General features: G+C 43.5%; 1 protein-coding gene across 4 annotated transcripts in view; it reads right to left on the reverse strand.

Moving 5' to 3' along the window:
- Positions 1–14,210, reverse strand: part of LOC129762200 (gastrula zinc finger protein XlCGF26.1-like) — a 56,637-nt gene that overhangs the window by 17,210 nt on the left and 25,217 nt on the right. For 3 of the 4 annotated variants that reach the window (XM_055760276.1, XM_055760259.1, XM_055760250.1), the window contains 3 exons: positions 7,271–7,354; positions 7,131–7,214; positions 6,992–7,075 (listed from right to left, as the gene is read on the reverse strand). In XM_055760276.1, coding sequence (XP_055616251.1) covers positions 6,992–7,075; positions 7,131–7,214; positions 7,271–7,354 — 252 coding nt within the window. Of the gene's footprint in view, positions 1–5,724; positions 5,751–6,991; positions 7,076–7,130; positions 7,215–7,270; positions 7,355–14,210 lie in introns of those variants that run through there. The other variant, XM_055760266.1, reaches the window with a different exon arrangement.

Below are 14,210 nucleotides of genomic sequence, written 5' to 3' on the forward strand. Positions count from 1 at the left end.
AGTACATATTGGATACCGAAAGTGCACACCGTGGACAGTCTCGCTCTACCCCAGCAAACTCTCGCGATGGAGGAATTAGCGCGACATTTTCATCATTTGACGGCCTTGCCGGCTGATTCCTATCGCAATGTTCGACCACGGATACTTATAGGAATGGATAATTGCCGCTTGGGCAACGCGCTCGACAGCAGAGAAGGAAGAAAGGACGAACCAATCGCTGCCAAAACACGCCTGGGGTGGATAGTATTCGGGCCTTGCTCTATAGCATCCCAAACAACGACTAGTTTAGTCGCACACCACAGTCTTCATGTGTGTCCATGTACCGAACAGAGCGACGCAGAGCTACACAACGCAGTAAAAACGTACTTTTCGTTAGACAGCATCGCAATAAGTTCCGTTAAACCACTGATGTCGAAGGACGACGAGCGAGCCGAGAAATTGTTGAAATCTCTGACTAATGTGAACAAGGGGCGCTATGAAACTGGATTACTCTGGCGGTATGATGATGTTCGAATGCCAGACAGCAAATCAATGGCAATGAAGCGGCTGATATGTCTGGAAAAGCGAATGCAACGGGACCCTGATCTAGCTGAAGCTCTGAAGGAGAAACTTAGGGATTACGAGCGATCTGGGTACATCGTAAAACTGACGGAGAACCAACTAGCCGAGAGATTCGAACGCGTGTGGTACCTTCCAATATTCCCTGTTGTCAATCCCAATAAACCGGGAAAGTTGCGCATAGTGTGGGATGCAGCCGCAAAGGTGGCGGGTGTTTCGCTGAACTCGTTCCTGCTAACTGGACCAGATCAACATACTTCTCTTCTATCCGTTTTACAACGCTTCCGAGAATTTCGCATTGCCATAACGGGCGACATTCGAGAGATGTTTCTTCAGGTGTTGATGAACTGGCGCGATCAACAGTGTTTGAGGTTTCTATGGCGGAACGGAGAATCAAATCGTAGCCCAGATGTCTATGTCACAAAGGTAATGACTTTCGGGGCAACCTGCTCACCCAGCTGTGCACAATATGTGAAGAACCACAATGCGCAACGATTTCAGGATAAGTTCCCGAGGGCAGCGGAGGCGATAATTAGAGAGCATTACGTGGATGATATGCTGTCCAGTGTGGAGACAGAAGATGAGACGATTAAGCTAGCTGTAGATGTCCGATTCATTCACGCAGAGGCAGGTTTCGAAATAAGGAATTGGCTGTCAAATTCGAATCGAGTACTGCAGGAGCTGAAGGCAAATCCAGGAGAGAAGAGCTTGAATCTGTTGAGCGAAATGGGAACCGAGAAAGTTCTGGGATTGTGGTGGTGCACCGCAGCCGACACCTTCACCTTCAAAGTGTCTTCGAGGATAAATGTCGATCTACTGCAAGGTCATATTGTGCCAACCAAAAGGCAGATTTTGAGTACGCTGATGACGATCTACGACCCACTTGGACTACTTGCGAATTTCCTAATGTTCCTGAAAATCCTGCTCCAGGAAATTTGGCGTAGTGGCATAAATTGGGACGAACCCATTAAGAGCGAACAGTGGGAGAAATGGCAAATATGGTTGCAAGTTCTTCCGCAAGTGGAATCCGTCAGTGTACCCAGGTGTTACCGGATAAAAACGAGTACAGGCGGTCAAAACGAAATTCAACTCCATGTGTTCGTAGATGCATCCGAAAACGGATATGCCGCAGTTGCCTACCTCCGGTTCGAAGAAGATGGCGAAGTGGAATGTGCGCTCGTCGGTGCGAAAACAAGAGTAGCTCCGTTGCGATTCGTGTCGATTCCCAGACTTGAACTTCAGGCAGCAGTTATCGGTGCCCGTTTGGTATCATGATGTCTCACCAGCTTAAACCAACAAAACAGTTTTTCTGGACGGATGCGCGTGACGTTCTTTGCTGGTTGAATTCCGATCACCGGAGATACAATCAATTCGTCGCAGTGCGGATCAGTGAAATTCTAGAGTTGACCGAGGTTAACGAATGGAATTGGATTCCGACGAAACTGAATGTTGCTGACGATGCGACGAAATGGCAGAAACTCCCGGATTTTTCTCCTGCTAGTCGTTGGTTCCGTGGTCCACAATTCTTGTGGGAGGCAAAGGAAGAGTGGCCTGTTGCAGTATCGAGCTTCGATTACACCGCAGAAGAGAAGCGACCCAATGTGCTACATCATTCCGTCAAGCGTGTCCTGTTTAGGTGGGAAGATTTCCCTAAATGGAAGCGGCTGCTGCGTCATGTTGCATTCGTACAGCGGTATCCATCGAATCTGCGCAAGAAATTATCGAAGGAGCCCATCGTCACCGGCCCATTGACACAAGAAGAGCTTCGAAAAGCAGAGTTGTTAATTCTGAAACTGGTTCAGAATGCTGAATTCGTTGCAGAGATAGCTGCATTACAGAAACCGAAGCTCGCACCATGGAAAAACGCATTGCCCAAGAGTAGCTCGCTGTATGGGCTCAGTCCGTTTCTGGATGAAGAGGGGCTGCTGCGAATGAAAGGACGTATAGATGCTTGTGAAGACGTCGATGATTGTATGAAGCGCCCGATACTGTTGCCGAAGTGTCATCCCGTTACCGACCTCATTATATCCAGTGTTCATCAGCATTTCTGTCACATGAATCACCAGACTACACTCAACAAGATTCGGCGTAGATTTTACGTGCCTCAGCTACGGTCGGCCTACAAACGCGTACGAGCACGGTGTCTGCACTGCAAGAATCGACAGGCGAAGCCAGTTGCTCCAGAAATGTCAGCTCTGCCACCCGCACGCCTGAAGGCTTTCTGTCGTCCATTTTCCTACGTTGGCATCGACTACTTCGGTCCAATACATGTAGTTGTTGGCCGGGGGAGTCCGAGAAACGAAGGGGAGTGCTGATCACATGCCTAACGGTGCGAGCGATACATCTTGAAGTTGCTCACAGCCTCACAACCGACTCATGCATTCTCGCCATCAGAAACTTCATCGCCAGGAGAGGTACCCCTCTGGAGATAGTAAGCGATCGCGGTACCAACTTCATCGGAGCAAGTCGAGAATTGAAAGAAGCGTTACAAAAAATGGACCACGAAAAGCTGATAGAGCACTTCGTCACCACTGATACGAAATGGTCTTTCAACCCTCCTGCATCTCCACATTTCGGAGGAACCTGGGAACGCCTTGTTCAATCCGTGAAGAAAACCCTGAAGCAACTCCAAGTCACACGCACACCCACCGATGAACTATTGAAGCACATGCTCTCAGAGATCGAACTAATCATCAACTCACGACCTCTAACGGAATTACCATTAGATGACGAGCTTTCCCAAGCTCTCACTCCGAATCATTTTCTGATCGGGTCATCAGATGGTTCAAAGCCCCCGTTCACGTTTGACGACAGCAGTTACGCTCTGAAACACACCTGGAAATCCTCCCAAGTCTACGCAAACCGGTTTTGGCGTCGCTGGGTAGCTGAATACCTACCAACTCTCACTCGGAGGACGAAATGGTTTAGCCACGTCAAGCCAATCGCAGAAGGGGACATCGTCCTCATCGTTGATGAGACTCTGCCGAGGAACTGCTGGCCGAAAGGTCGAGTTGTCCACGCAAATCGGTCCAAGGATGGACAGGTTCGTCGTGCTCTGGTACAGACCTCGACTGGAGTGCTAGAGAGGCCAGTCGTGAAGATCGCTGTGTTGGACGTAGGTGCAAGCGTAAGTACATAGGATCAATGGCCCTGATGCACTGGGGGAGAGTGTCGCAACGTGCGGTTGCGACGCACCTGCTCCCAAACACATTGAGAGAAATAAAACGTTCCCACTTTCGGCGCGCTACTGTGTTTCACCGAGAATCAAAAGAAAACACAACAATGATTCAATGATTCAAAAACAAATAGTCAGAAGTGAAAGAAAGTCCTAAATTGATTGTTATAAAAGCGTTAAGCCTAATTATTCTTAATTGTATATCCTATATTATTCTGCAAATCGAGAGAACGAAGATTCTTAAAAATAACCCCACCTCCAACGAACTAAACAAACGAGACACTAAACGTAAGTTCTCTAAATCTAAATCTAGCTGCAACACAGAAAAACTTATGATAGTGTAAAAAACCTTAAAATTAATATGTACAATTTAAAACTACTTCTATTCCTAAAACTACTATGTACAATAGAACCATTTTAATGTATTGATTTATACCTACGTTAGGGATTTTTTAACGTCGTCGTCATCGCCATCGCCATTGTATTGCGTATTGAAATAAACGTTTAAAAAACCGGAAAATTGTTTCTCTTCCGTTGCGGTTGCAACAATACCTTTCAATTTTGACCCTTAGAAGTGTGCTTCCTTTGGGTGTCATACGGATCACCCTTGTTTGCGTTGCTTTAGGGGGGTTGCGTTGCTGGGGGACCGTTTCTGAGCGGGAAATGACTGAATCCTCTTTGTTTGGCAATAACGGATCTTCACATGTTCTTATAAAAGACGTGGATGAAAAAGTCTCGATATTCACCCGACCGAACTATTATGGTGACAGAGCAAACAGAGCAGCATGGCGCCGGTCCTCCAACTGAAGTGGTAAATAAGCGAAATAATTCCGCAGTCCTTCGTCAACAATGCGGTCTTGTCTTGAACATAAGTCTCTATATTTTTTTAAAAAACTTTGTACCTCACTAGTCAAAAATACTGCTTTCTTTTTAGAGAGAATTCTAATAAAATCTTCAAAACTAATAGCAACTAAAGTACAGAGATACATCTTTCAAGAAGCCCAATAAATGTTTGAAAAATAACTTATAGTAGTATTAACAGTATCACAGTATAAAGGTGTAACAGTATTACAATTTTTTTTCTCAAAATACGGTACAAATTGTCGAAAATACGGTACTGCCCCGTAAAAAACGAGACGTTTAGTCAGCCTACAGATAGAACATAATACTGATAATTGTTGATTTTCGAACGATGTATGAAAGCTGTATGAAACTACGCCCGTTATGCGTACAAACGGTGATTTTTCGAAAACATTCTTCCAGAATTGCTCAAATGCTTTCGAACAAAAAATGTTTGTTTGCATGTTGAGCAAACGTATTACATTGCGTAGAATGCATAACGGCCAAAAAGTCGATTTTCTTCATTTTGTCGCTTACGTCCCCTATACAAACATGGGCAGTAGCGTCGAACGGTAAAATACGGTGGGAAAAAAACTGATAGGAAGCTTCGTGTCAAGCATGGCTCTAGCGTATCATCATCGTTTGTGAGCGTATCTGGTGTCCCACAAGGAAGCAATTTGGGACCTTCATTGTTCGTGTTATATTTCAATGACGCTGCATCTTCGTTAGGCTTCAAGAACAAACTTATGTATGCTGATGATTTGAAGATCTATGTCGTGGTACGTTGCATCGGGGATTGTCTACGTCTTCAAAGGCTACTCGATGAGTTTGTTCACTGGTGCCGCAAGAACAAACTTGTTATTAGCATCGGTAAATGCCATGTAATGACCTTCATCGATCCAAGGACCCAATCATTTTTGACTATCACATCGTTGAAAATGTTCTTGAGAGAGTAGATGAAGTGGTAGATCTTGGCGTAGTGCTGGATCCTAAACTTTCCTTCCATTCTCATTATACCTGGACCATATCTAGGGCAAACCGACAACTTGGTTTTCTATTCAAGATTGCCAAAGATTTCAAGGACCCGCATTGCCTAAAAGCATTGTATTGCTCTCTTGTTCGCTCGATCCTGGAGAATGCATCTGCTGTTTGGGCTCCTAATGATGTCACGTGGAACCTAAGGATTGAACGAGTGCAAAATAGGTTTGTACGGCTTGCGCTCAGAAATTTACCGTGGCGTGACCCATTGAACCTACCAGCATATGCTGACAGGTGTCGCTTGCTTGGACTTGAAACACTTGATCGGAGACGAAAGATTCAACAAGCGACGTTTGTAGTTAAACTAATCAATGGCGATGTCGACTGCTCGTATCTCCTATCGCTTTTGGACTTTCGAGCCTCGGGTAGGATGCTGAGATACCGATCCCTAATGCAGCCGGGATTTCATCCTACTTTGTATGGATACAACCAACCTGTTTGTGCAATGATCCGCATGTTTTCGTCCGCTGAATCAGTGTTTGAATTTGGAATGTCCACGTCACAATTTGTTAATAGTATAAGAAGACTGCATGTATTTTAAAACGTGATAGATTATTCATTAAGACTATTTCTGTCAGATGAATCAATAATAATAAAGAATAAAGAAAGTCATGGGCCCGGAAACTGTACACCCAGATGCTGACGAAGCCGCATCGTCTCATAATAAATTATGAGACTTACGCCAAGGCGGACTTCCGGCAGCTACCGGGGCTACTGTTCTTCACCGCCCAGCACAAGTTTGATGTTCCGGAGGAAGTAACGAAGCAGAAACTATCAAAGTCTCCCAAGAAATACATGATTTGGCAAGCGATCTGCTCATGTGGCAAACAGAGAGCGTCGTTCGTGACTACCTGAACTGTAAACGGGCAGGTCTAGGAGTGTATACAGAAGCGTCTGCTTGCTCTGTTGAAGCAACACGAAGGTCTTATGATCTTCTGGCTGGATCTAGCTTGGTGCCACTATTCAAAGGATGTCCTGAAGTGATACGAAACCAACGGGGCCATTTTCGTACCCAACGACATGAACCCACGCCCTCCTACTAAGACCTATCGAGAAATACTGGGTTATTATAAAGCAGGCACTACGGAAGCATTCCAAGGAGGTCATGAAGAAAACGTGGGTTTCCGTGCAAAAGAAACTGCAGTCAGATGTTGTACAGATTGTACAGACTGAAGTTGAGCGCAAGGTGCGAGCAAAGGTTATGGTATTGAAGTTGAATTGTAAGACATCCTTTATCATTCCTCTCCGTCCAGCCGGCAAAAAGGTATTAACGCCCTAAATCTTGCACTTCAAGCGTCACGCTCTCGTTTCCGAAACTTTGAGCTACACCACGGTACAATAATGAAAGACCTACGTCAAGATGAGTGATGTTTTACCTACCCGTGTGCAAGAGAATGTGCTCTCGCATCGTGCTATGCTGCCTGAACGTTTTCGGGCAATGTGGACAAGCGTAGGGGCGTTCACCTGCAAGAAAATGCTCTGTTAAATAGTTCACTATACTAACATATTCTTCACCAACCCGTATGAGTTCGCAAGTGGATTTGGCACGTTTTACGCTCCTTAAATGCTTTCGGACAATGAGGACAAGAGTAGGGACGTTCATCTGCAACGGAAGAACTTTGCTGTATAATTCAGTATAGTAAAACATTTTCTACAAACCGGTATGGATTAGAAGGTGCCGTCTAAGTGTAGAAGGTTGTCTAAACGTCTTTGAACAATGTGAACAAGAATGGGGTCGTTCACCTGCAAAAGAAAGGTTCTGTTGAATGGTTCATTATAAAGCAATTCCACGCCAAATCAGTCAAAAAACAGCAAATATCTCCGACTATCTCCGATTTTTTTCTTAAACTTGGTACCTAAAATCTCAGTTTTCATTATCATGTGAGCAATTAAAATATAGACTGATATTTTTATAATGGCGTATTCAAAATCATAGATCTTTCTTTCAAAAAATCGTAACTCAAAACCCAGATGTTTGATTCAAATATAATGTTTGACAAAGATGTTGGAAAATCAATGCACTATGCAGATGAACCAGCCTTCGGCAGAAAATCTTTTTAATAAAGGAAGAAAAAAAAAATGTCGCCAAATTGCTGAACTTACTACTGCCTACTGAACATCGCCAGCTGACGGAAAAACTCGACACACTGGCACAACAATTGAGCGTCTTAACTAAACGGCTGAAACGTTACTCTGACTCCGCAAAGCGCCAAGAACCAAAGCGGATGTTCAGAGATAACGAAAAAGCATTCTACGGACACATTAGCGATAGGAAGCCCGACTACCGCGAAGGTTTGCCAGATATCAGCGATGTGGCGAATTTCTGGGCTGGTATTTGGGAGACCACAGTACAACATCGCGACGGACAAATGTGGTTGAGAAGGGAAGAGGAGAGTTGTGGTGAAATTGAAGAGATGCCAGCTATCATCGTCGAAGAGAACGATGTCCACGATGCCTCGCGGTACCTGAGGAACTGGGCAGCACCGGGTCCCGATGATGTTCAGAACTTTTGGCACAATAAGCTGACCGTCGCACATCTAAAGATAGCTGAGTTCTTAAACAAGGTGCTACGGGACCCACACAATCTACCTGAATTCGCTACTCGTGGCATCACCTTCCTCCTCCCGAAAGACAGCAACACATCGAACTCACCAAAGTACAGACCGATAACGTGCCTATCGAGTCTGTACAAAATACTGAACAGCATCATTACCGCCAAAGTGAAAGGATGCAGGAAAAATACGCATGGCTGCAAAGACCAGGCCATCATTGACGCAGCCATAGTCGGCCAGACAGTTTATAATCAGTGGAACCTGAGTATGACTTATATAGACTATAGGAAGGCATATGACTCCATACCTCACTCATTTCTCGTTCGGCATTATAAAAGTGATCCCATCGTCGTTAGGTTCCTGCAACATGCGATGAGGCAGTGGTGTACGTCTCTGCACCTCAGTGATGGGAAAAATGTGATCGCTGTTGATAAAGAGGGGGATATTCCAAGGCGACTCTTTCAGCCCGTTTTGGTTTTGCTTGGCACTGAACCCGCTCAGTAGGACGCTCAATAGAAACGGTCATGGCTATAAGATAAGGTATGGTGACGGCGCCCACGAAGAAGTGACCCATACCTTCTGCATGGACGATCTCAAGGTCTACGCTGATTCACGTCAGCGTCTAGGTGTAGCTATCCGGGTTGTCGAAGAAATAAACAGGGACATCTGCATTGAGTTCGGCCTCGACAAGTGCCGCTGTGTTCATCTGCTGAAAGGACAACTTACCGAATCCGGAGGCTACGAGGTCTATGACGGCGAGTTTATAAGAGACATGGTTCGTCTTGGATTCGTCTTGGATACCGATAGCTCACCGGGATTCACTACTCCGACATCAGGACGGAGCTGCGAGCCTGAGAGAACATAGAGAGAACATAGAGCACCAACTCCCGGACCCAACCCGGAGAGAACATAGAGCACATTATGGGAGGTTGTCCCGTTTTGGCCAACGCAGTCTACACCGAGCGCCACAAAAACGTGGCCCGTATTATCCATCGACAACTGGCGCTCCAATGTGGTTTATTGGAAGAAAACGTACCAAACTACCGGTACCTGCCTGCACCTGTCCTGGAGACAGACCGTTTCAAGATGTACTGGGATCGCACTGTTCTGACCGACCTCTCGATCCACCACAACCGTCCAGATATTATGGTGTATGACAATACGTCATCATCATCGATATCGCTATTCCATTGAACCCGAATCTGGAGGAGACCCACGGTCGCAGAATTTGTAAGTACAGATTATTGCCGGTGGAGCTCAAGGAACTGTGGGAGCTAAAAGAGGTCCCAAGAATTGATCCAGTCGTTCTCTCTGGAACTGGAATTGTCCCGAAGACTTTTCTGGAAGCGCTAAAGGTGTTGAACATGGAGGAAGAATTGGCCGGCAACCAAAAGTCGGTCATCCTTAGCACCTGCGCGATTGTCCGACAATTCCTCGGTCAGGACTAAAACGCACGAGCATGCAGATACGTGCATTTCACAGAGCCTAGTCCTCTTTGGCATTCAGAAGCCTGGGGACAGGTGAATATCCTGGCTAGGTTCGCCTAGTTAAGAAGTAAGAGAAGTCTGCGAAAAAAAGCACTATTTAAGAAAAATAACATTTCAAATGCACTGTTAAATAATTTTAAATGATCTTGTGGCAAAATGAGGACAAACATTTCGACATCGTAAGAACAAAAATGAATCCATTGGCGCTTTTCAGAACCACCAAATATGTGGCAAAAGTGTTATTAAAAGTTATTATAATACGTTGTGTTTTAAAGTGATATCCGAAGAATATTAGCCTTTGTTAATTTAGACATATTTTTGAATGCTTGGCTTCCAAATTAAAAGTGGTGTCAAAGAACCGTCGATGGGGGTGTAAAAGGGGTTATAGAGGTGAAATTGGGTCAAAAATGGAGAAAGTTACTATTAGTAATATCATGACAAATATTGCGAATATTTTTGAAAGCTGTAAACCGTTAAATAGGAGACATTTTTCCACTACTTCCAATGCATAATACTCAACTGTAGTACAAATAGTTATTATTTAATAATTTATCAAAGTTTTCTGTGTAGATAGCCATCAAAAAACACCCCAGAAAAATCTCATGCTCAGCTTTTTACAGAACTACTATAATGTTAAATATTGTGTAGAAGGATTCTTTTAAGTCTTGCCAGATGAGTCATTGCTGATTTTGAACATCAGAAATGTTTTCCATTGGGATTTCAACATTTTCGAAATAATCTCTTATTTACGCTGAGTGTGGGTGAGAATAGGTCAAGTGCAAAATTGAATTCCATGCCAAACCAATATAGTGGTTCTCAGATTTTCATGAAAATTGGTAGTTTTGTTCCTCATCGTAAAATATTAAATCCGTATTTTTTATTTTTTTCATCAGGGTGGCTATTTTATTTATGGTGGTCCGAAAGATCAAGTTTTCCCCCCTTTTTCCAAAAATGACCTTTTTCAAAAATCCATAACTTTTGAACTACCAGACTGATCCAGATGATCGACATATCAAATTAAAATCAATGAGCGAAAAAATATTACACATGAAAAAAAAAATCGGATATTGTTTTCGTAATTATTGATTGTACAGTAGAACCTCGATTATCCGCGAAAGCGAGTTCCCTAGTAGATGTATAGACTTTCCCGAAATTTGACAGTGAGTGGTACAATCTTGCTGTTTTGGTCATGGTTTTCACATTATCTGACCACTGATTTACATAACCTTAGAGATGGATAGTTTAATGATTTCTGTATTGATGGAACATAGTTTCCATGCTAAAATATCTTTTGGCTTCAAACTGGTATATCGATCATGTGGTCCCGAGACCATGTAAACTATGAAAAACAAATACAATAAATAATTACAAAATCAAAATCCAAAATTTCTGCAAGCGTAATATTTTTCGGAGATAAACTAGCATGTAGCAGAAGACATGATTTTTATTTTTTTTTTTGAACATCCATTTTTATTTTTTTTAACATCCATATTATCACGCACTGCGCTAGGTAAGCATACAATATGTACTGTTTCAACACACTTACCGTAGCACTAAAGGGTGTGTCACATCAAATTGCATCACGGAAAAAACGCTGTAGAAATTTAATTTTTAGGAATTATATCTTCAGCTTTCGCTTATAATCAGATAAGAGTGTATAGTTCACGTTGGCCATGCTTCACTGTCAATTTTTCGTAAATTTGGAAAAATGTCGTCGAACGAAAAAGAGCGTCGTGAATTAATCCTGTGCACTCATTTCGAGAATCCGGAGTTGTCACATCGGGACATCGGTAAGATGCTGGGAATCGTCCAATCCACGGTCAGCAGAGTACTAAAACAATACTTCGAGAACCTAACCATCGACCGGAAGGTGAAGAACGGCAAAAATGGATGCTCCGTCAGTGAAAAAGATCACAAGCGCGTAGTTAAGCAGTTTAGACGTGATCCGAGAAGTTCGGTCCGGGATGTCGCCAATAAGCTGAATTTGTCAAGTTCATTCGTCCAGCGGACCAAGCAGCGGGAGGGCCTGCGTACATACAAGGTTCAGAAGGCTCCTAACCGCGACGAAAGGCAAAACATGGTGGGGAAGACGCGAGCCCGGAAGCTGTACACCGAAATGCTGACGAAGCCGCATTGCCTGGTAATGGACGACGAAACCTACGTCAAAGCGGACTTTCGTCAGCTGCCGAGCCTGTTGTTCTTCTCCGCAGAGGACAAATTCAGCGTTCCGGAGGAGATTCGCAAGCAGAAACTATCCAAGTTTGCCAAAAAGTACATGGTGTGGCAAGCGATCTGCTCTTGCGGAAAGCGGAGCGCCCCCTTCGTGATGACCGGCACGGTAAACGGGCATGTTTACCTTAAGGAGTGCCTACAGAAGCGCGTACTACCACTATTGAAGCAGCACGAGGGCCCGACCATCTTCTGGCCGGATCTCGCTTCGTGCCACTATTCAAAGGACATGTTGGAGTGGTACGAAGCCAACGGGGTCACCTTCGTGCCAAAGGAAATTAACCCGCCCAACGCGCCGGTACTTCGCCCGATAGAGAAATATTGGGCGATTATGAAGCAGGCCCTCCGGAAGAACCCAAAAGTTGTCAAATCGGAGGCGGACTTCAAGAGAAAATGGATTTCTGTTCAAAAAAACTACAACCTGACGTTGTACAGAACCTTATGGAAGGGATAAAGAGGAAGGTGCGAGCATACGGGCTTGGGCTCGAAGTATGTCTAAAATTTTCAAAAGGATCGGTCTACTGGGCGAATTTCTACAGCGTTTTTTCCGTGATGCAATTTGATGTGACACACCCTTTAGTTATACCCTAGATGTTGTCATTCTGTACCTTGGGATGCGATTCGTTCCTCCTTTGCCTTGGTTGATGGATCAAAGCACACTAGAAACACAAATGCTTGCCGATCTGAGCGTCGAACGAGAATGAGAAATCCACGAATGCTACCTCTTTTTATATCAATTGATATGTGACAGACAAAGAATGTGCCGCCAATGCTCTCCTCTATAATTCAAGTCAGACATGCTCTCGTTATTCCGGAGCGGTCCGAAGGGGCGAGCACAACTGGATCTGAATTCTCGGTTTCCAGAACACGTGACATATGCGACGCACATCAACAGAAAATCATACATTGAACTCTTAGAGCGAAGATTGCTTCTGCAATTCGACCAGTCAGAACGCGTGATTTCCATTGCTTGAAATTTATGTATTGCTTGATAGTTAGTTCACATAATATATTATTGTATTCATTGTAATGGAAGGTTAAGGAGTGCCTCAATCGATTTAGGCGAAAATCTCATAAACCATCAGGAAATTACTGGGCAATAATTGTAAGTACATGAGCCGCTATCGTCAATTTCGACCAATCAGAACTGGGTATTTCCGTTTGGATATGGGTGAGATTTTTCAATTGTTCGATAGTTAGTTACATTATATATATTATTTTATTCAATGTAATAAAGTGTTATGGAGTGACGAAATCGGTTGATGTAAAAATATCATCAATCCATCATTGAACGACTAAGCGTTTGAAATTGGATATTCTTCACGATGCGGTCGATTTTCGTTTTTCAATTGTATCTCCTATATGTTCCTGAAAGACGTAACCCCACGTCAAAAATGTCAAAGGTGGGATATTAAATTAATTTTTGAGTAAGATTTTTCAACAGTGCATTTGAAATGTTACTTTTCCTAGATTTTTTTTTATCCAAAATATATACAGGTAAACTTCGATATAACGTACATTCCACTTTCAAAATTGTATGTTGTATCGAATTGTACGTTATATCGAAGCATAATAAAGTACTCACAAACGTAGTCTATAATACATTCTTGTGTTGCTGTTTTAGTAAAGTTAATGAATAACTTCAATCAAAAGACAAAACCAGCCTTTCTCATGATGTTTTCCTTCGTACTGTTGATTAAAGCTTGATTTATTTAGAATCCGGAGTCACAAAACCAGCTGTATTTCGGGATTGATTTAAGGTACAAAACTTGTTTTAGCATCACAATACAGATAATTCATTGTTCTATCAGAAAAAAAACATTGAAAAAAAATTTCCTTTACACTTTGTAAATGTGTACGTTATATTGAGGTAAAATGTGCGTTATATCGAGTGACGTTATATCGAGGGTACGTTATATCGAAGTTTCCCTGTATTTTTATTAAGGCTCATATGGCGTCAACCTGACGGGGCCGGGAGTTCAATATTTCCACAATGTTTGCCTTATAACTGTGTTAGTAATATGTAACCGATTACTCGCGGTTGGCTCGATGCTAGTATTACAAGTGTTTTCGTAATTGTGATGTTGCTGTCTCCAATGCTCTGTACCTGTGCCCGACACGGGATACTTTCTATTGGGATGCAGCTGACCATTAATCAGCAACGCCCCCTAGTCTGTACCCCATATCTAGCGTGGTGCGTCTTCTCGACTTGAGGAATCCATGATAGAATGGTCACTAACCGGCGCAAACACCAGCTCGTGTAGAGTTGTCATGAGCGGTACAACCTTTGACTCTTGTTGAATGATCAGTGGACTGCACAACCTTTGGCCC

Source organism: Toxorhynchites rutilus, chromosome 1, assembly GCF_029784135.1.
Source record: "Toxorhynchites rutilus septentrionalis strain SRP chromosome 1, ASM2978413v1, whole genome shotgun sequence".
Taxonomy (NCBI): domain Eukaryota; kingdom Metazoa; phylum Arthropoda; class Insecta; order Diptera; family Culicidae; genus Toxorhynchites; species Toxorhynchites rutilus.